The sequence below is a fragment of the Mytilus edulis genome, chromosome 14 (assembly GCF_963676685.1).
Source record: "Mytilus edulis chromosome 14, xbMytEdul2.2, whole genome shotgun sequence".
NCBI classification, from domain to species: domain Eukaryota; kingdom Metazoa; phylum Mollusca; class Bivalvia; order Mytilida; family Mytilidae; genus Mytilus; species Mytilus edulis.
In genome coordinates this window covers 51,424,879-51,447,224 of record NC_092357.1, presented here as the reverse complement: position 1 = coordinate 51,447,224, position 22,346 = coordinate 51,424,879, and the positions used below count along the sequence as shown (strand labels likewise).

Here is a 22,346-nt window from a genome sequence, read left to right as displayed (position 1 = left end):
CTGGAATCTCGTTGTTCTAGAGTTTTCTTCGTAGTGGTACAGAGAATATCGTTTGTCTTTTCGTCATTTTGTTTTATTTTTTACTTGGCCTTGCAGCTGTGATCCTCGTAACATGTTTAATTTGAAACTCAGTACACAATATTTCATTATGATGTTTCAAAAAATATAGGTGAAAAATTTGTTGAGATCCTAATTTTACCGATTACTGAGCATGAAAATGTGATAGTTTATTCAGTATATTCTCATGTTGAATTTTAAGTTATGGAAGTTCACAATGAAGTTGGGACCACATCAAATTAAAACTTAGTTTATATCATGTGAATGTTTAATCTTGGTTCTGACCTCGATTTCATAGTTCGTAGAACATTAAAATGTAATAGAATAAGCGAACACATAATATTTTTTAAACAATATTGTAGGTTGACTCTGCAGCAATTTACCTTGGTATTATTCAAAACAGTGGTTCTGATACAGAAACCTCATTCGAACCAAGCCAAGTAACAATCAACTTTACTGTTATTGTTCTTAACAATGTTAATCTAGTGGATGGGTACATGTGTGAACTAACGACGTCTGTTGAAGAAGATGGTGTCATATCTAATACATCAAAACTATCTCTACCGGCTGCAATTCACAACTTGGTAAATATTTCACTTTTGTCTGAGACCTATCTTTGGTTCACTTTATATTGCAAACATCAAATCATGTTTGGTTATAAGTGTATTTGGTTTGCTTTGGCATTTACGTGCAACTAACTTATATGACAATTAATTATTCTGATGCTTATTTTTTTCTTGATTACATTTTGATCATGCTATTTCAAATCTGTATAAAATAAGATAATACATTTGTTATAAAGATCGTTGAAAACACATTTCATGTTTTGTTGTATTAACACATTCTTTGGTTATCTAACAATTTAAGATCGTTCAAAAAGCCCGCGAGGATGAAGCATTATGATACCACCATCGCTTATCCTCAAGCAATTCAGTTAAAGCAATCTCTGATTCAATTCTATGTGGGTTTTGTAGCAGGAGAATATTTTACTGCAGATCTTTTTGGTCAAGCTAATTACTTTCTTGGTTTGATAAAATTAAGATCTTTAAATTGTATTAAAACGATACGCAGACAAGGAATTTTTTTCCTTTTTAAACATTGCATGGTTTTATTGAAGAATCATTCATTGATAGGTTGATAAAATGTTAAAAAAATAATTGGTTATTCAACACAATCTCCGTGATGAATTATTCAAAATTCATGCAGAAACATGACTATTCATTCAGATACATTAGTATGTTTGTCTTTTCTTCAGAACTCTGGTTTTCAGCCAGTAATCCAAATAGGTGGACCAACCACATTAGCCCCCGGACAATCAGCTATTTGGACGATAACCACAGTGTTGGTTGATGGATCAAGTTTATTATCATTAGATATTTACGGAACTGGAACTTATCCTCTCGAATTTTGTTCTTCGCGCTTTAAAGAATCAGGTACGCATTGTATTTTAATGTATAATTTAAGAAGCCCGGTACTGGCATGAACACATGGGTATTGTTTAACTACAATTTGATGTAGCAGTTACAAAGTGTGGTGAATAGTTTTATTAAAGGGAATACGATACAATTTAGATCCCGTAATGAAATTTCGATGAAAATTTGGATATAGGCTATTTTTGATTGAGTGAATCAAATATGTTATAAAACATTTACCATCATATGCTACATTGCAAGTAAATTGAAGTTGAAATTTCAGATATTCTATATTATCATTAGATATTTATGGAACATGAAATTATCCTCTCGAATTTTGTTCTTCGCGCTGTAAAGAATCAGGTACGCATTGTAATTTTATGTATAATTTAAGAATCTTATTACTTCAGGATTACCTGTATTCTGTTTTAAGTTTGTTAGATATTTTAAGGCTCCAGCATCACTGAAGATTGCTATCGTTAATTTTATTATTCATATTTCTAAATATAGATTCTATGCCTTAAACAGAGATTTTACAATTTGACTGGTAATTGGTTCGTTTTTTTGCTATATGAAACAATTATTTCGGCTGTTTTCAGCCCTTCGGTCGTGTTGTTGTCTCTTTGACACATTCCCCATTTCATGTCCATTCTCAATTTTATTTCTTAACACAAGACTTGTAATGGACTTCAAAATAGTCTGTTCAGAATATATGTACATACAATCATTGCGATTGATTGTCTATATACTAGTAACTAATAATTGTTAATCCAATTTTTAAGTATCCCATTTCAAATTTTCTTTCAGGTTCAAACTTTCATTGTTATGACAATAATATAATAAAAGTTACCCCAAGTGTAACTGGTACTACGGGATTTGTATACACCTTCGGAGAACTTCTGAATACAGGTACTTTTTCAATCTATTTAAAAAAAAAGAGTGATTATTATCGATAAGGACTAAAAGAGCTTTTACTTTGCGACCGTCGTCCGTCGTCGACTGTTAACTTTTGCAAAAAACTTTTCATCTGAAACTACTGCGTTAAATTAAATCAATCATCATTGGGGTATCTAAAATAAAGTGTACAATGACCCTGCCTATCATTCAAGATGGCCGACATAAATATACATAGAAATGCAAGTTTTGTCGATTATATACGGTATAAAAGTCAAACAATGATTAATAAAACTATCAATTTTGTAAGATATTGTCTTTTTTATGTTCTATACTAACGAGTTAATCTTTATCAAATATTTTTCTTTTAAATTTCAAATGGTTTTTTTTTTTGGATTATGTATCATTAGCAAATTTAAATCTAAATTATTGTAATACAGTATTGGTTCAAATTCAATATGACTTTGTACTGACACAACAAGGACTTCGTTCATGGACATATTTTTCGTGATATTTCTAATCTCTTGTCAAAGTTCCAATTTTTATATTTATTACTCACAATATTTTTTTTTCTTTTTTATTCCTTACCTGAAGTATTGATAATGACGAAACAGATATTAATTAGAGAAGCGTCTGTGTTACTTCATCAACTTTGCTAATGAGAAAATACAGGTTTCTGCAATTATCCCCTTATTATATGTTTTTGTTTGCATGTAGATATTATTAAATATTATATTGAATGTTTTATCTTTAGATTATTTCGAGAATACTGTACCTGCTAATGTAAATAACTCAGTGACTGTAGAAGTAATAGCAAGTATTCCAACGGATGCAGCTTTGGGAGCAAACTTTGAATTCAGTGTCGATGCCTATTTAAATGGTATTGGTAGTACTTCTGAAATACGAACTGTCAATGTTGGATCACCGACCTATACAACAACGGTAAGAATAAAAAGGCATGCTGTTACTTGTGATAATGTATTCTTCTATAAGGGTATCCTATTTTATTTCATTTTGAGCATTTATAAACTTAGATTAAAACAAATATGCATATTTACATACATGTTACTCTAAATCTAACATAAAATTGATTTTAAAAATCATTATCATTCGAGTATATTGGAGTACTTAAGATTGGATATCTTATGAAGTTTCGACATTTTTACAAAAACAGTTCTAGGAAATAAATGATAAGAAAGGCGATGCATTATAACCAAACTCATTTGTAATTTGAATCAATACAGCGGTTATATTCAAGATCTAATATCTATTCAGTTTTTTTATGAATGAAATTGATTGGTCAATATAACTATTCTAAAATAAAGAACTTATCACATCGAAAAATTCCTTTTGTGTTATCATTTTAGATTGTCCCAGTAGTTACTATGAGCAAATTTGTAAAGAGTTCAGAAGACATAACCAAAGGATCCACGGTTCTTGTTGTTATAGATATGTTTGTTGAACCAAATTCAGTTGATGTTTACTCATTGCAAGTAACTACCTCTGTTGGTATTTCTACCATTTGTGACGTCCAAACTCTATCACAAGGGGAAAACCTACCGTGTGAAAAAATAACGGATGACAGTACTGTTTTTACATCACTGGATGGAAATAAAACGTTTTCATCAGTATCACGGGAACTAGGACTTGTTTCAAATTTAGCTGTTTCTGCAGATATTATGAATAACGACAATAAAGTAAGAAGGAAATGATAATGATTAGGAATACAATTATCAGACAAATTTATTTCATTTACTAAATGGATGTGGTATACTAACTTAAGATAATATTTCTGATTGATCAATTAATTAAGAAATAGTAAATAAATTAAACGCATGAGAAAATTTTAAATAAACCTTTACTCACACTATTTTTTATAAAACGGGTGCTAGATTACAGCCGGAGAAATTATCTTTAAAACGTCTACAAACATAAAAAAACAATAATGATATGATTAATACAAGTGAGAGGTTTAGCCAGTTTTAAAACCAGTGTAATCCACCATTTTCTACATTAAAAATGTTTGCACCCATCACGAATATGACAGTTGTTATTCATTTGTTTGATGGGTTTGAGCTTTTGATTTTTCCATTTGATGTAGGGACTTTCCTTTTTCAATTCTCCGCAGAGTTCAATATTGTTGTGATTTTACTTTTTACAGAAGGAGGTTAATAGAAATTTATGAAGCCAAACGAATTTATATTTATTGTTCATTAAAGACTGAAAGATTTACAACATCTAGTTTATTCTCAACTTCCATACATTTTATAGCAAAACATTAATTTTAATTTAAGATTAAGCCTGTGTTTACTTAACATACCGGTATTTGGTGGTAAAATGTGCTAAAATGATGATCAGTGCATTTAAGGTTATTTGTCATAACTTTAACATAAGAAAGAACTTATTATCAATATTATAGTGGGAGCATTCGTTTTGAACCTACGTATCCAGTTTATTTTATTTTAACAGATTACTATTGGTGTAGCTGTACAAGTTCCCCTGAATTCGTCTGCAACAGCCGGTGATATCATAATCGTTACAGCAAACATCTTAAGTGATAACATAGGACAAGTAACAACATCACTTTCGATGCCTGTAACTGACACAATCATATTAGCAGAGGTACTATATTCGATAAAGAATTAAACAATCTAGCAGATGAACATAATTCTGCTATGAAGCGACTCTATGCATTTACAAAAATCCATTCTCCAATAAAAATTCCCATATGCCTTTAGTAATTAATAGTGTTGTCAAATCGTACACTTTTGCCTAACCGGTTACTCGGATAATCGTTCGACCGATTAACCGGTTAACCGGTAATTTAAGTTGTGAAAGCCTTATCAATAGAACCCTACACATAGATATAAGATGTGGTATGATTGTCAATTTGACAACAAGTCATAAATACGCTTTTAGTATTGAAGTTTTTCCTTTAGCATTATAAGGCTTGTCTGTGAGGATTCCTGGCGAAGTTTGACTTTTAATAATCAAATACACCGTATCAACTATAGCGTTTGTACCAACTTCAGATTAAAAAATCCAAAAACAAAATCTTAATCTCGTAGAATTGAGTATGTCATATGTCTGAAACCGATTATTCTTTCCTTTTCTCTTGTTGTCTCCGAAAATAATGGGGGTTGTTTCAATTTGAAATGATTAATTATAAAAAAGAAGATGTGGTATGATTGCCAATGAGACAATTCTTCACAAGAGACCAAAATGACACAGAAATTAACAACTATAGGTCATTCTAATGCAACAACGTTTTTAACGTTTATTTTGATTGGATAACGTCACTTTCTTACATGGCATCAATTGACAATTGATGTTATGGGACGTACGCGCAAGCGCAGACGGCATATGACAGATTTTAAATACATGTTTTAACGTTATTTTCTGTCAGTTTCATTAGAATGGAGATAACAATATTGTATTTTAAGCTCCGACGGCATCCATTGGGGATTTGATGGTCTCAAATACCAGTTTACTGTCTCCGCTAACGCGTCGCCAGTAAACTTAATTTGCGACCATCAAATCCCCAATGGATGCCGTCGGAGCTTAAAATACAATACAGTTATCTCCTAATTGTACATGCTGTACGACCTGTTTCTTCACTGTGTTTGATTTTTTTAAGCATGTTACTCGTACTTTCACGTATACGTTGAGTACATTCACATTGGTTTGTATTTCACAATTTTTTAATTTAAAGTAAGACTAACCCTTGCACTACGGAGGTTGCACATTTAAATGTAGGTTTACACAATATTAGATCGAAAACGAAATAATGAAGTAATTAGTAAAATTAAATCTCATTTCTGATTTAAAGTTACAGTTAAAAAAACATGTTTACTAATTATGTTACTTAAATATCCTGCCCCGAACTCTAATTAATTTTATGTTTTTAGGATTAACAATAGCAATCAATATACTGGACAATTGATCTGTCAAACTAATTACCATGACGACAATATTTTAATAAAACAACTATTTAATGATTTGATTTTCAACACAAATTTATATCAAATCTATCGAAATTGAAAAAAGTCCGGTTAACCGGTTAGCGTTTTTGGTATTCGGTATTCGGTCGTTCGACCGATTAATCGGTTAACCGGTTAACCGTTGACAACACTAGTAATTAAAGTAATTTCAAAATGCAAATATCGTAATTATAGTCCTAACCACTTGTGTAGCTGATGGTAAAGCTTCGTGACGATACATTTTGAACAGTGTCAATACTTAATCTGATGTAGAAAAATTGATGCAATCTATATTTATTGTAGTTATAACATAAGTAGGCTTTATATTCGTGATAATTTTTATTAGAGCGATGTGGAGGGGTCAAATACCACGAATATAATGCATACCTATGTTAAAACTACAATAAACTATAGGTTGCATCAATTACTTCGATTCTGATTAGGACAATTACGGTAATGTATATGTCCAATATATATGAGTGTAGAGCGTTTATGCGGGCTCTTTCATGAACCACCCTTTTTGGTTAGTATACAAGTAGACGACATGCAATGAGTTAATGATCTAATGAAAATACTTTCAACAGTAGAAACAAATTTCTTAGTCAATAGTTTTGAATGTTTCCACTGTCACTCGTCCTCGTCTTCAATTGAATACTTTTAATCGTCTTTCACATTTTGCAGACAAACACGAGTGTATTAATGCTCTCTCTACCACCTACTTTGTTACCTGTGATTGTGAAGATATCCGAAACAGTCTCTTGGAAAGTACAAATATATGTTCCTGTGACGTCAGACAGATTTAGAATAACAGCCCATACACCAGTATCTGGAGGTGAAGGTCATCTGACTGTAATATCTGCAAAATATACCTACATTGGGACAAGTCTGAGTTGTAGCGATTTCCTTGAAATTCTATCAGTATCAGCATTAAGTGATGTGTCCAATCAACAGATGACAAGACTGGATTTAGATTTAGGATTCGTATCATATTTAGGTACACATTTTAAAAGTTGCATACGTTAATGGGGTTCTGTTTCCAGTAATATATCAAAGGGAGATTATCAGTGTAATTTGAATTATAAAAGCTATGAAATGTTACATATTCATCACTGCTTTTTGATAAAAAAAAAATTTCGTGTTTAAAGAAATGTATATTATGAAATATATTTAATGTTTAATGATATTATAACATATTAGTCATTAATTTGTAAACAAATGATGTTCAGACAGTTATCTTTTTAGGGTTATTAAACACGACTGATGAAAATATGTTAGAAATAGAATTCATCTTTAAAGTAACAGACCATCCTGGAAACACTGATGGGTCTATTCAAACTATAACGTTTGATTTAATAAGCGATTCTGGTGTAGTCATAACAGTGACTGGAGACGTTACTGTGTCGGTCCTGGGATCTGAAATGGCAACAATTCAATTGGACACATGGTGTGATGATACATTCTCGTATCCAGCAATGTCAGGGTATGAATTATACAAACATAGATACTATTTCTTTCCAGTTATAAGGCGTTATAACAACCAGTTACTAAATATGACTTCAAACACAAGTAGCAATTAACTTTTTTTTTAAACAAAATTGATATAGCGTTTGGTAAAGATATTCGTCATCAGCTTTACTCTAAACATAACTTTTACAGATAAGCATCCGTGTAAAATACGTTTTAAAGCAACATACCTTTTTTAGAAAGCTCAAATCATGATATAAATGACAAGTTTCAACATTAAGGCTAGTTTTGCAGGTTTTGCTGTTTTGTGCTTAAAGATATTCCAAAGATCTCAAAAGAATATTCAAACTTTAAGTCGACGACAAACTGACCAAATGTCAACGTTATGTAAAAAAAGACAAACGACAGGATGTAAAACACTACTACATTGAATAAATAAATAAAGCTTGGCGGCACGAACCAATACCATTCGTATGTTTGGAAATTGAAGTAGACCATGTTCCAGTATATAGATCTATAAAGATGTGGTATGAGTGCCAATGAGACAACTCTCCATAAGTCGTTAAAAATACAGTCGTAAGGCGTTCGAGGCCTGAATGACAATATGTATGACACAACATATTCATTTTGAATTTCCGACAGACTGATGGATGTTATTTGGTAGATTATTGATACCTCTTTGATTTTCGATTTTAAGGTCCCCTGACGTAGCTTTATTATACTTTACTTTGTAATTTGTTGAAATAACATACACATGTGTTGTTGAGTATATCTGGTATATCTTTGCAGGGAAGACCTAACAATATATGGGAATATAAAACTACAGAACACATCAATGGCACATGCATCCAATGTGAAGTTCTCATACTTGTTACCTCATTATATAACATTTGTTACACTGCTGAATACCACACATGTACAACCAGTCATAACAGAGGATGTAAAAGGTGTCACATTAACGGTATATACAATAATACCATTTCATAGTTGAGACGATATTAAATATACTTATTAGATACAGTTGGAAATTTGGAAAATAACCTCCTTTGCAAAATCTGAAACCAAGATCTCTTCATTGTTTGACCCATGCACTGAAATAATGCAATTGGTCATTAATTCACAAAAAAAACCGTTCTGATAAATAGTTATGAAAAAACTAAATTGTTGTATAATGTTATCATTTCCGTTTATATAGCAAACGATCAGAAAAGTTGATTACAAGACTTTTATTTGAAATAAATTCTTTACGTAAAAATTCAATTTTTACTTGTTGTTCATCTATTATTTTGCCACTGTATACAGGAATAATGAAAATGACAAAATAAACTTAAAAAGTCAACACTGTTTTTTCAAGAACTCATTGTTTGTAGTTTTCTTTGTAAAAAAGAAAACCACTGTAATACTGAGATATCATTTTTGAAAATAATACCAATTCAATTTAACTATACTCAACTGTTTCGCAACTGCAATTTCAGTTTCCTTTAGTTACCTTTGAAGATTTGGTTGAATTTTCCTTCAACGTGTCACTTGATCCTTCTGGATGGTTTGAGCCTGGATCAGTTGATGTATATACAGTTTTGATTGTTGACGTCACATACATGTCATTACAAAGACCAGATCGAACAGACACGGATATCCGTTACTTTCCGGAGCCCTTCATTTTAGAAATATCTTTTGATGTTTTAGGTAAGTTCACCTAATGTCAAATATCAATTTACATCATTTTTCATTTCATTTAAAATGCGAGCACTGTCCAGGATTTGGGGCTGAGTCGAGCAGGCCTATTCTGTATTTGTCTGTGTCACGTCAGGAGTCTTTACTGTAGTACTTGTTTTAGTAACTGATTACCATATCAATTTTTTTGAGTTTTATTTTCTATTTTGCATCTTGGCACATCTAGTTGTTTGAAAGCCTTTTATGGTAAGACACGGTTTGGTTTTTGCATATTGTGCATTTTAGAAATCAGAACAAAAATAATTAACAAATCCTTGTAATAATTATCACTAGAACACACCCGCGGGCACATACAGCTTGCGAACTGCTGTAGGATGATTATTTGTAAAAGATATTAATATATGTATGGAGAATTTAATAAAAGGTATCAATAGCCCTCTCCCTTTTTCCAAAGTCCGATATTTGTTTCCTTTCTGATTTAATTCAATTATTTTCGTGTTTCTGACCTCAGACCACAATAATTCTTCTCCTTTTCTACAATGCATTTTTTGGTAAAAGTCAAATTAAATTAAAAATTTGCACCGCTTCAAACATGAAATTAATGTAACTGCTTATATATAGCCATTATTAGTCTAATAAAATATGCTTATAGGACAATTCATCAGTGCTTTTCTTTTGAGAGCCTTATTAATATGCCAATGGTAGGATATGAATCTTGTATAAATGACTAAGACCGACTCAGGCTAATTTGAGGGGTGGTCAGAGGGGTCATGATCTCGAAATCCCGGGATTAAAAACATGAAATCCTGAGATGCAGAATTTAAAGATATTCATATCCCGAAATCTAGAAATCGAAAAATGTATTCCCGAATCCCGTAAGGACACATTCTTGTTTCCACATGATTTACTTATTTTAATATACATGCACCTTGTATGACCCCTTTATTGGTAAATATTTCAAAGAAACAGTAGACAGAATACAGAGAGTCTATATATTAAAGTATCATAATCGTAGTTTACATGTAGATAAACGCGAAAAATAATTGTCCTCTCGAAGGAGTTATAATAGTTATGTTGTGGTTCTTGCGATCTAAACACCATGACAAAGGGAACAGTCTGATTGGCTTATTTATTTTTCGTTTTTGTTATCTATCATACGATTGGTTGTACTTGTGTATGTTTCAAACCGGAAATCTTATCTATGACTAAAAGTCAGTCTGATGACGGAATCAATATCCGGACTCCTTTTTTTGTCGTTTTTCTCCAAATCTACGATTGGTTGTACTTGTGTCACATGTTTTACTTATTTTAATATAAATGCAACTGGTATGATCCATTTATTAGTAAACATTTAAAAAAGAAAACAGTAGACAGAATACAGAGAGTCTTTATATACTTAAGTAATATAATCGTAGTTTACATGTAGATAAACGCGAAAAATAATTGTCCTTTCTAAGGAGGTATATTAGCTGTGGTTTTTGCGATCTAAACACCATGATATGGAGAAAGCTTTGATTGGCTTAGATATTTTTCATTATTTGTTATCTATCATACGATTGGTTGTATTTGTGCATGTTTCAAACCGGAAGTCTTATCTATGACTAAAAGTCAGTCTGATGACGGAATCATATCCGGGCTCCTTTTTTGTCGTTTTTCTACCCAAAATAACTTAATCTGAATAATCATAAGAATGGATGACAAATGCGACTATGCATGTTACCTATATATAGTACACAGAGGCATGATGATTGATTGATTGTGGAAGGAAGAGAAGCGACACACAAAATGAGGTCTTCTCGTTTAATAGTATAGATAACCAGGGATTCAATTAACTTCAATTAACTTCGGAAAATTATGTTAAGTGGATCTTTTTCACATAACGCTACAAGTTGAGTGTTCGTGTAGAATAAAGTGTCGGTAAAATAATTGATGAATTGTTAATTTAACTCTCATATTTCTATTTATGGAATAACATCAAAAATGGGGTGCACACTGAATAACTCGCGTAGCTGGTTATTTTAAAGTGTGCACCCCATTTTTTATGTTAATTCGAGTAGGCAGAACAAATATTACAGTTATTTTTCATAATTCTAAATTCCATTTTGAACCGGAGTAAACCATGAAAAAACGTTCATGACGTCACGGTCACAGGACTTAATTATGTCTATGAGTTGATAAACAAATCAATTTCAGCCAATCGGATGACACGTTACATCTAAAATTAAATTATTCAAATATGAATGAATACAATTTTAATAAATCAAAAGCTGGAGTTTGGTAGGCATTCATAGATCAACATATAAACAGTTTTATATGATATTCAATCACTTTGATAAAAATAGGTAGAAGAAAAAATGTTCATCCCAATGTTACAATTTTCTAATCCATGTAAGTCTGAGTTAAGACAGTAGAAATATTTTGTAGTAATATATAGGTATAAGAAAGATAATAACTTAACGGGTTAACATATTGTGATTACATATGTTTTATTTTCAGAGTCATTGGTGTCCATTGGACCATTACTGCAATCCTGTCAGTGGTTTGGCTCATCGGAGGATAAACCACATACAGCTAATACATCTATGTCGTCATCGTCATTAGGTTGGCGTCCTGGTGTACGTGGAGAGCCGTTCTGTGGGGCAGAATTCTTAGAGGTGATCTATAAATATTTTTTTATCAAGCATTCTAATCTTCTTAAGTTTAAGTAGTCCAAATAATTATGACGTCTTGAAAGGCTATTATAATTTTTTTCTTTGACGCCTTACATCGACGTCATAATGCTGAAGCCGCCATTTTCGGTTGGACTTTGAGAGCATATTTTGCTCTCAACTTTGAGACCCAATTTAGCCATCAAATTTTTATTGAAGGCTAAAACAAAATGCATATATAAAAATTCTTACCTTTTATGTGTTTGTTTGTGCAAAATATTTCCAATTAATCCCTACATAAATAATAATATAAGGAACAATTCCATCCGAGGCGGGAACATGTCGACTGCAATTTTTAAAACGTTTGTCTGATTTCCTTTAAGGAGATTATAAAATAATTTTTACACCAAACTCGGTAAAACCCGAATTTCCGGAACCATTGTTTTACATTATCCGGAAATTCAGGTCAATGAAAATGTACCGAGTTTGGTTCAAAAATATATTTTATACACCTAAAATGAAGCATCTTTAGGAGAAATCAGCTAAACGTTTTAATAAAGCAGTAAATTCCTTCTCAAAGTCCAACTGAATATATGAGTTTGGCGTTATGACGTCGATGTAAGGCGTCAAAGAAAAAAAATATAATAGCCTTTCAAGACGTCATAATTATTTGGACTAAAGTTTAAGCATCTGTCACGTAAAATTAGGGAACAAAATGCTGTAGGTACGTAGATAAATAGAATTTGACTTTCATTTAGTAAAAACACATTTGCGTTTGAACAATTTTGCTTATTTGATGTTTGAAAGGAAATTAATTCTTACTTTTAGAAATTACTAAAACACTTAGGTTCTGACTCCATCGGGCAAAGTTGAACTGAGTCGGATTTCAATTGGCTATTTTCTTTATTCTTTACGTCTTTTTTTTGTGTCACTTAGTTCCACGACTGTTTTGGTTCTTACACATTCGTGGCTTTCAAATATTCGTCTCCGATTGTTTCTAGTGAAAGTAAATCTAGAAAAGCACTTCGGATGCTCAATATTTATAACGTAGTGTTTTCATTATCGCTATTTTGTGCATTTTTTCTTTGATCTTTTTTTGTGATAATTGTTCATAGCATGCTACTCGCTTGAGATGGAAACTTATCGTTAGAAACTAAGGAAGCACTTGACGTTGCTAATGAAATTGACATGAAATTGACAACGTCGTCATAGGTAAAATAGCGATAAACAGATTATCATTGGTAATCTCAACTCGATTGCTTTTCTCGCTCTCGGCGTAACCGGCTAAAGCTAGAAAATCAATATCGTTGAGATAACCAACGATAATCTATGATTCTCTACACGTCATCTTTATGATTTGGGGCATATCGGTAATTTTGTGGAAAGATAACTGTTCTTAGTCATATACAAGAAAATATTAACTTTCAAATATTTAATCGACCAATATTCCTGAAATATAAATGTTTGTCTATTAAATTTTAGATCGACCTTGGGAATAAATGGAAGGTGTATAAGTTATTATTATTTTCTGTCGGTGATGATAACCTGGACTATATAACACAGTTTATTATTCAAACCAGCCAGACTGGTATAACATGGACAAGTATCTTTGATAATGGAACAACTAGTGAAAAGGTAAATTAAACAACGACTATAAACCAAACATTATGATGAAATCCCGTTTTAGGTGTAATACCACCATTGATTTTCCCCTATTAGTCTTTGTTAAATTGGCACTTTTAAAAAAAATGTACAGTATTTACCTTTATTTCAACCAAAGAAATACTTTGCATGAATAAAGTTTAATCCTGTCCAGTGCTACAGTGAAAATTTCACACTACATTTCATTGCATATAAGAAAGTAACCAGCACCGGAAGTAAACAACCCAATTTTTACACTATTATTTACTGGTTACCTGCTTTGGTAACTAGGTAACCTTAACTTTCCAAAATATTTTATAAGACCATCAAATAAACAAAGAATGATGCTTTCAGACACCCAACATACATGTTTATGACTCAGAAAAAATTAAGTGCATTGAAATAAAATTGAGAATGGAAATGGGGAAAGTGTCAAAGAGACAACAACCCGACCAAAATAAAAAAACCACAACAGCAGAAGGTCACCAACAGGTCTTCAATGTAGCGAGAAATTCCCGCACCCGGATGCGTCCTTCAGCTGGCCCCTAAACAAATATATACTAGTTCAGTGATAATGAACAGGGTTGATTTTCTACAACTGTCAAATTCAAGGGAATATTTTTTTAGACCTACTTTCGTATGCAACCGGATGTGCCGTATCATGATTTGGTGGTTTTACACCTAAAGAACACCTAAATGTCAAATAAACTTAATGTAATTTTTTTCCCTCCAATTGCAAGTTATTTCAAGCATAACTGCCAAGTTTTGTTTCAGTCAGATCTATAGTTTCAGAGAAAATCACTATAATGTAAGGCCATATCCTACGGCGATTTCAGTCTTATTTCTTCGAAAAATCCTTTTTTCAGTGTATAATTATAAAATGCAGTGTTGACTAATATCTGATCATATACTCATGATCTAAGCATTCAAACAATTAAATAGGATACAAAAGACAACTTTAAGATGATATACAATTTTATTGCACCTTTTAGAGTTCATTTGAAGGTCTGTTTTGGTCTGTTTTGGTCCATTTTCCTTCTTCCTTCTTTTTTCATCAAAACTTGATATCTTTTGCCTAAAAAATAAAGCAAATGTAATTATTTTCCCAGAAAAAATGAAAGAAATGTAATGTCAAATCAACAATTAAAGTGTTTTAGCTGAAAGAACTGTTTCTATAAATGTTAACAGTCTCCACCGAAGTTTCTATAAGCCCTTATGTGTAACTTGAGTTTTTGGTCTGTTCCCCGAGTATGACAAATAACGGTTCCCTTTCAGTCAATCATAATTGTTACTGATATCAAAATCATTTCATTTATTTATTGCAGTATATTTCTAATAGATTTACACCTAAAAAGTCCACTTTCTTGTATTTTACATTAAAAAATGAGGAGAAAGAGTAATAAAAAATACATCAAAATGGTTTTAAAAAGGGTTATGTCCCTTTGAATGCTGGTAAAAAAAAAAATTGGTACGAATTATAAAATTTAAGTATGTGAGACTGGATTCTGATGTGTATAAATCCAAGGCAAGTGTTTAGATGATGTTTTGTCGGTGCAAAATACAGATGGCACAATGGCAAATTGTAAACTTTTGCGGCCAAAACAAAAATAAAACATGACATTAGTTGATACATACCTCAATGCTAAAGTGTCATCTGCAGACCAATTCACATATAAGATTTTTCAACAGAATGCTTGTCAGATTCATGGTTAACACTGAAATGAAAAATCACATGTTGTATAAACAAAACTGTAAAGGTGATTTAACATTTGACACAGAGGCTCACGTAAAATGGGGATTAGCATGGCAAGCTATAAGAAAGGTCTCAATGTAATATATGTATGTTGATTCAAAAGTGTATTTCATAAATTAAATTATATCATATGAAGAAAAATAAGACTTCTCTTTAAAACCATTATTGTTTTACCATTTTAAATCAAACAGTCTTGGTAGGGTTTGTGTTTTCGACACCTTGTTGGGTGTGTACCACGACAAACTTGGCGGTCTTGGTTAATATGAGGCGGCTCGAAAGACAAGTGCTCAGGGTTAATGCATCTCTTCTGATGACACAGATGAGACACATCAAATTCCTCTGATAGGTCAAATTTCTCAGTGTGCAACATGTATGCAAATCTGTGACCATACAAGGTTCTTTTTTTTCTGTCCCAAGGAAACCTAACACTATACACTGAATACAGCCTTGTCTGTCCACCCATTTGACTTAGCAAACACCCGTAAACCCCCATTTCAAGGCAATTTTCCCTCAAACGTGCTTTCTGTGTCTCAATCCATTCTGAATAGTCCATTTTTACAACGTATGAACTAGTTTAGTAATAATTTTTAAAAATGAAAGTACAATAAGGTCACCAGTGCACGTGTAGTTTCCCTAAATAGGTGTAATACCACCATTGATTTTCCCCTATTAGTCTTTGTTAAATTGGCACTTTAAAAAAAATGTACAGTATTTACCTTTATTTCAACCAAAGAAATACTTTGCATGAATAAAGTTTAATCCTGTCCAGTGCTACAGTGAAAATTTCACACTACATTTCATTGCATATAAGAAAGTAACCAGCACCGGAAGTAAACAACCCAATTTTTACACTATTATTTACTGGTTACCTGCTTTGGTAACTAGGTAACCTTAACTTTCCAAAATATTTTATAAGACCATCAAATAAACAAAGAATGATGCTTTCAGACACCCAACATACATGTTTATGACTCAGAAAAAATTAAGTGCATTGAAATGCAGGGTTAATTTTCTACAACTGTCAAATTCATGGGAATATTTTTTTAGACCTACTTTCGTATGCAACCGGATGTGCCGTATCATGATTTGGTGGTATTACACCTTTATTAGTATAAATTTCTGCATGTATTAAGTATGGGATTCGACGGATCGGTCCTTGGTTTGGACACAACTGATTTAAGATGTGTGTGTATATATATGTGTGTGTCATGTCTGTGAAATACGGCTATAGTGTTAATAACTAGTCTGTGTAAACTCTAAACATAGCTGTTCAGATCATGACATATCTTTGTGAGAATTATTACTGTGTGAGCTCAAACGTAACGGTCCACCTAGTCATTTCAGCATAGGTCATACTAGTTTAATGCAGTACCTTCGTGATGATAAGGATACATCGTCATTAAAAATTGTCAGTTTACAAATGATGGAAATGAATAAACAAATTACTTATGCATTCTTTAATGCAATTCAAAGGCTAAATTAACCCAGAACGGTTTTAAGAAAATAATGTTGAGCTCAATAAATTCGAAATAAAACAATGATTATGTTGATTATTACAAAGTTAAGATTTGGGGTATGATTACCAATAACACAACTATCCATAGACAAAAGTGATAAAAAAGTATGTTTTATTCACATCACCATGTAAGAATGATTTTTCTATCACTGGACAGCCATTTAAAAATCGATCAATCAAGGGACGACATCAAATTCACATAGTTTTTTCACTGAGTCTCTCACCCCCGCCCCCCCCCTCTTCACTTAATTTGGGAAAAATTGATTGACCCATATGGATATATGTAAAAATCAATGTCGGATAACCAAATCTTGCAGCAGTTCAACCCCCACCCTATTTGAATTAAGTTTTTTTATTTTACATTGATCTTTTGATGTCGTACCTAATTTATCAATAAATCCACAAAAAAGCAGATAGTGAATATGATATTCCCCTTTAATCGTTGTTTGTTTTATTTTAGATGTTTAACGTAAATTTTGATGACAATAATAAACAAGTAGATGACTCTTTTGACATAATGCTTGAAGACAATGAGATGTTCACAAGTCGATATTTAAGAGTAATACCGAAGAGTGCAACAGTAAAAACATGTCGTCCAGGATTTAGGATTGAAGTACAAGGTGTCAAAAAGACAAACGACTATACAGGTACGTACGTAAAGTTGTCAAAAATCTTCGCTTTTGTCTTTTGCCAATTTACAGTGCATTTATAAAGTATATATATGTATCTCAATCCGAAAGGACTTGTATAATTCACATCACTTCTAAAGAGAAATTAAACTAAATACGTAACGAAAGAGTAAAGTGTAGATCAATGACTTTTTTTTTTAATGAAAACCAACAAAAAGGCAATGATTCAGAACCAATAAAAACATGTCAAATTTCCTTAAACGTCTTAGTATTAAAATAATATCTTGTTTTTATTTATACACGCTGAATTCACCATCGGTTTAATTTAAAATGTTTAATAATAAAAATTAATACTTGTTATAGGAAACTGCTATACAACAGCTATTGGAACTAAAATTGTAGAAAAAAGGACTTTATTAGTAGATCAGATTAAAGGGACTATCTTTGCATGCATGGAGGCCGAAGAAGGGTATTTAGAAAATATATTTTCGATCCTGTTGTATAAAGATTTCCCTTTTCAACTTCTCTAATACTTCTAACAGAAAGTAAAAAAAACAAAAATACAAAACTCCGAGGAAAATTCATAATAGAAAGTCCGTAATCAAATGGCAAATCAAAAGGTGAATCAAATCAAATGAATGGAAAACAACTGTCATTTTCCTGACTGAGTACAGGCATTTTTTTGTGTAGAAAATGGTGGATCTAGCCTTGTTTTATAGTTAGCTTAACTTCTCACTTATATGGCTGTCGCATCAAATTCCATTATACTGACAACGTTGTATGAACAAATCAAACAGACATAATAGGTAAAAATATCAAAAATAGGGATTCAGCAGTCAACATAGTATTATGATCTTAATCACTATAAAACATACAACTATGTAACAACGATACTACAAGAAACGTCAGATTTCTAACATCAGGAGAAAGTCCATTTATTTCAAAAAGGGGGGGGGGAGTATTTTTTTTTTTAAATATTCTGATCCCAAATTTTATTTTTAAAAAAGTATTCTGCTAAAACAGATGACTAAGAAAATATTCTAAATCCAGATTTTCCACATACCTTATAGTGTTAAATATATATGGGAAAAAATAATTTGATTGATAGCGTTGAAAAACTAAATAAAATTGATCTCGTAAAGGACGAAATAAATATCTTGGCTCAGACAAAAAAAAACACAACATAACCCCTTTTCATGTACATGTATAACTGACATGCTAAAATCAGGATATTAACAGATTAGATTAACACAACTTTTTTAAATAGCTAAAACTTTTAGTTTTTATCCCAATTACAATTAACTTTTTTATATTAATTCACGATTTCAGTTATGTTTATTTTCATTATACATTTATAGCTAATAAATTTGACCAGCTAAGCAGACCGTACTCGTACTGTCCGACCGTATGCGTATTTTTAAAAAGTATTCATACGGTCCGAACCGTACGCGTACGGTCTAAATACTCATGCGGTCTGGAACATAGAAAAAAACACATTACCAAAAATGAAAGACAAGAATACAATATTTTACCATAGCACAATAACACAATGATGGGAGGTTTAAGTACAAAAGCACGTCAAGTTGATATCACCAAAAACAAACCAAACAGTAACAGTAATATTCATATAGACAAATAAAAGAATACTATTCCACGTTATGGTTTTTTGTAGTATAAGTGTAGCATCCATGTTACTGTACATCTCAAGAACATATGTTGATATTTTCTATTTGTTTTACTCTATTATTTCTTTTTTTTTCATTTCAGTCAAGACGTTCTTTGCTCGATAACCGAAGATCTTGGACAAACATGGGAAGGTAAACGGAAAACCAAAGAATAGTGTGTGCTTTTAAATGATACATATTTGTGTTTCATACAGATGTCCTGTTTCATGGATTAATATGTTTTTTTAATATATTATTAAAGTCTCTTGCAAACAGTTTTTTTTAACAGTAATGGAATAATAATGAATATTATAAATGAACTATATATTCAATATCCATGTTAAAATCTCGTATTTTATATATGATTGGTATTGATAATTTACAATTTATTTGAATTAAAACAGTGTCTATTGAAATCTATGCAAATGTTGCATTTCGGTTAATATAGGCAATGCAATTTCCCTTAGCAACTCCCTTTTTTGGCTAAAACTGTGCCACTTTAACTATGAAGTTTCGTAAAAATGATATCACAGAATTGAAAGTTTAAATACATTACTTTTTAATTCAAAGTTCAAATTATTGGACTGTACGGCACACTTTAAACAGATGTATTGTTAGAGTTTATACTACCCCTACCTTCACTTTGTGCCTACTTCAGAATTTAATTTCACCTCAACAATACGTTTTTATATTGGTAACATTGCCAAGTTATGTCTCTATGAGATGAAAGATACATATCATATCTGGAAACCAGTTCGTTTACAAAACGAAATTCCTATGAATACTATATATCTCCCCAAAAGAAGCGTGGTTTGAGAAACAGCTGTATTGACAAAGTGCAACCTGTATGTGTTACTTCGGCTGATGTCTGTTCTATGGTCGGGTTGTTGTCGCTTTGAAACATTCACCATTTCCTTTTCCCAATTTTACCATTTACACAATTCGTTGAAAATGAAGTATACAGTCACAATTTGGTAAAGTTAAAACAATTCCATTTATTTGGTTTCTAGGTATGGATGATAAAGTTGCAAATGTCATCGGTGTTATAGCAAATTCGTCCACCGTCCTTGGCATTTCTGATGGAGGGATTTCTTACGTCTGTAGTTATGATAATGGATTCGAATGGAATATGTGCAGCAACGATGAAGCTAGTGATATCATTTCAGCCCAAAATTACACTATGCACAAAATAATTCCTTTTGCTGACCTCACTTCCTTAAGTGTGGATGATTGGAAAACGTCTTATGGATTTACATATGATAATAAAGATATTACAGGTATACAAATATAATTGTGTCTGAAGTATCATTCTAAAGAAGCTAACTCTTACTTCTGTTATTAGTTCAATTGAAAAAAGTATGTGTAGTTGGTCATGTTGGTAAAATGTTTATAAAATTTACGTCAATTATATAATGTCATCGTACAAATTACAGTATACACAGATTCAAGCAAGTCATAATGCTATATATAGCGTATTAATTTAAAATGATGACAGTAGTTTACCCCAGTTTAAATAAAGGCAACAATAGTATACCGATGTTCAACACTCATAAATCGATAGAAAAAAAACAAATCCGGGTCACAAACCAAAACCTGAAATCCAGTCAATCGATTAGGAAGTAACACAATAATTTTACAAATGTGCTACTTTGATTAAAAATGCAAGACAATTTAACAAAATGCTTTTTGTAATAGGAAACGTATCAATGGATTTGATTATAAGATTTCTATTTATAAAATGGATACTTAAAATGTTGTGTGTACATCAATGTGAATTTATTACATGCCTGGTCTAATTTTAGGTTCTATATCAGGAGTGATCGTCGATGCAGGTGGGTCTGTACAAACGATAGCATGGTGGGGTACAAGCGACTGGAGCGCAGAATTATAGACTGAATAACACATTGAAATGCAAGACCAGAGCATAATAAATTGTTTTAATAGTTGTAAAATAAATCATATTTGTCCGTATACAGATGTCAGAAAGACTTTAAATAATTCAAAAAGCAATAATTTGTTTTGTGTGGAGCAGGATCTGCTTATCCTTCCTGAGCAACCGAGATCATCTGCAAACTTTGCGTTTACGTTACTTTATCTAATAATTAATTAAACTGCATAAGCTTATTTATAGTTATCAAAGGTACCAGGATTATAATTTAGTAGGCCAGACGTGCGTTTCGTCTACATAAGACTCATCAGTGACGCTCATAATAAAAAATGTCCTTAGTTTTTAAAAAATTTCAAAGTTTTGTAAACAGGAATTTATAAAAATGACCACAATATTGATTTATTCATGTCAACACTGAAGTGTTGACTACTGGGCTGGTGATACCCTCGGGGACGACACATCCTGCAGCAGTGGCATCGATCCAGTGGTGTCAATAGTTATCAAAGGTACCAGGATTATAATTTAGTACGCCAGAGCGCGTTTCGTCTACATAAGACTCATCAGTGACGCTCATAATAAATATATTTATAAAGTAAAACAAGTACAAAGTTCAAGAGCTTTGAGGATCCAATATTCCAAAAAGTTGTGCCAAATACGGTGTCTTATTAAGTGTGGGTTATCACAAGATAGCTACAAGACTCATACAATGGTGTGCTTTTAATCTTCATATCGGCTGTCCTGTATGTTTACAAAAAAACAGTTTTCCAGGTAATAATAAAGTGAACAATCAAATAAAGTGTAGGTTTAAAATAAGTGTATTAGGTTTGAGTTGTTTTATTGATTGTTTTTTAAGGTACTGTAACGAAATGGGGGTCCCTTGAAATGGAACTTGTTTTCCCTAAAATTGTGTGATGATGTTGTTTAAACCTTACCATTAATTGACTGTTCTTTTTATATATTTCTTGTATAACTATGTTTAAACATTGTAAGTTTTTATTATTCTTTCCTATGTTTTTTTCAATCGGAACACCTGTGAATTGTTTACTTAAAATGACGTACAATAAAATGACGTCATAACCTATTTTTGTAATTACGTCGGCTCTGGATAAGGTAATTTAGGTAAATG

At 31.8% G+C, this 22,346-nt stretch overlaps 1 protein-coding gene and 1 long non-coding RNA gene across 2 annotated transcripts in view; one reads left to right on the top strand and one right to left on the bottom strand.

The window, feature by feature from the left end:
- The window catches only part of LOC139503586 (uncharacterized), a 39,096-nt gene extending 17,601 nt beyond the window's left edge, over positions 1-21,495 (top strand). Inside the window, exons 9-25 of the mRNA XM_071293387.1 lie at positions 420-641; positions 1,313-1,490; positions 2,277-2,378; positions 3,118-3,305; positions 3,731-4,060; positions 4,833-4,985; positions 7,025-7,337; positions 7,586-7,823; positions 8,597-8,768; positions 9,283-9,493; positions 11,978-12,135; positions 13,612-13,764; positions 17,500-17,686; positions 18,032-18,137; positions 19,436-19,485; positions 20,343-20,609; positions 21,135-21,495. Coding sequence (XP_071149488.1) covers positions 420-641; positions 1,313-1,490; positions 2,277-2,378; positions 3,118-3,305; positions 3,731-4,060; positions 4,833-4,985; positions 7,025-7,337; positions 7,586-7,823; positions 8,597-8,768; positions 9,283-9,493; positions 11,978-12,135; positions 13,612-13,764; positions 17,500-17,686; positions 18,032-18,137; positions 19,436-19,485; positions 20,343-20,609; positions 21,135-21,223 — 3,117 coding nt within the window. The 3' untranslated portion in view covers positions 21,224-21,495. The remainder of the gene's footprint in view (positions 1-419; positions 642-1,312; positions 1,491-2,276; positions 2,379-3,117; positions 3,306-3,730; positions 4,061-4,832; positions 4,986-7,024; positions 7,338-7,585; positions 7,824-8,596; positions 8,769-9,282; positions 9,494-11,977; positions 12,136-13,611; positions 13,765-17,499; positions 17,687-18,031; positions 18,138-19,435; positions 19,486-20,342; positions 20,610-21,134) is intronic.
- LOC139503587 (uncharacterized) lies at positions 14,728-16,543 on the bottom strand. Its single transcript, XR_011659133.1, has 3 exons — positions 16,240-16,543; positions 15,406-15,485; positions 14,728-14,845 (listed from the first exon to the last, which is right to left on the bottom strand). It is a non-coding gene; the product is annotated as an uncharacterized lncRNA (long non-coding RNA).
- Positions 21,496-22,346: the final 851 nt, after the last annotated feature.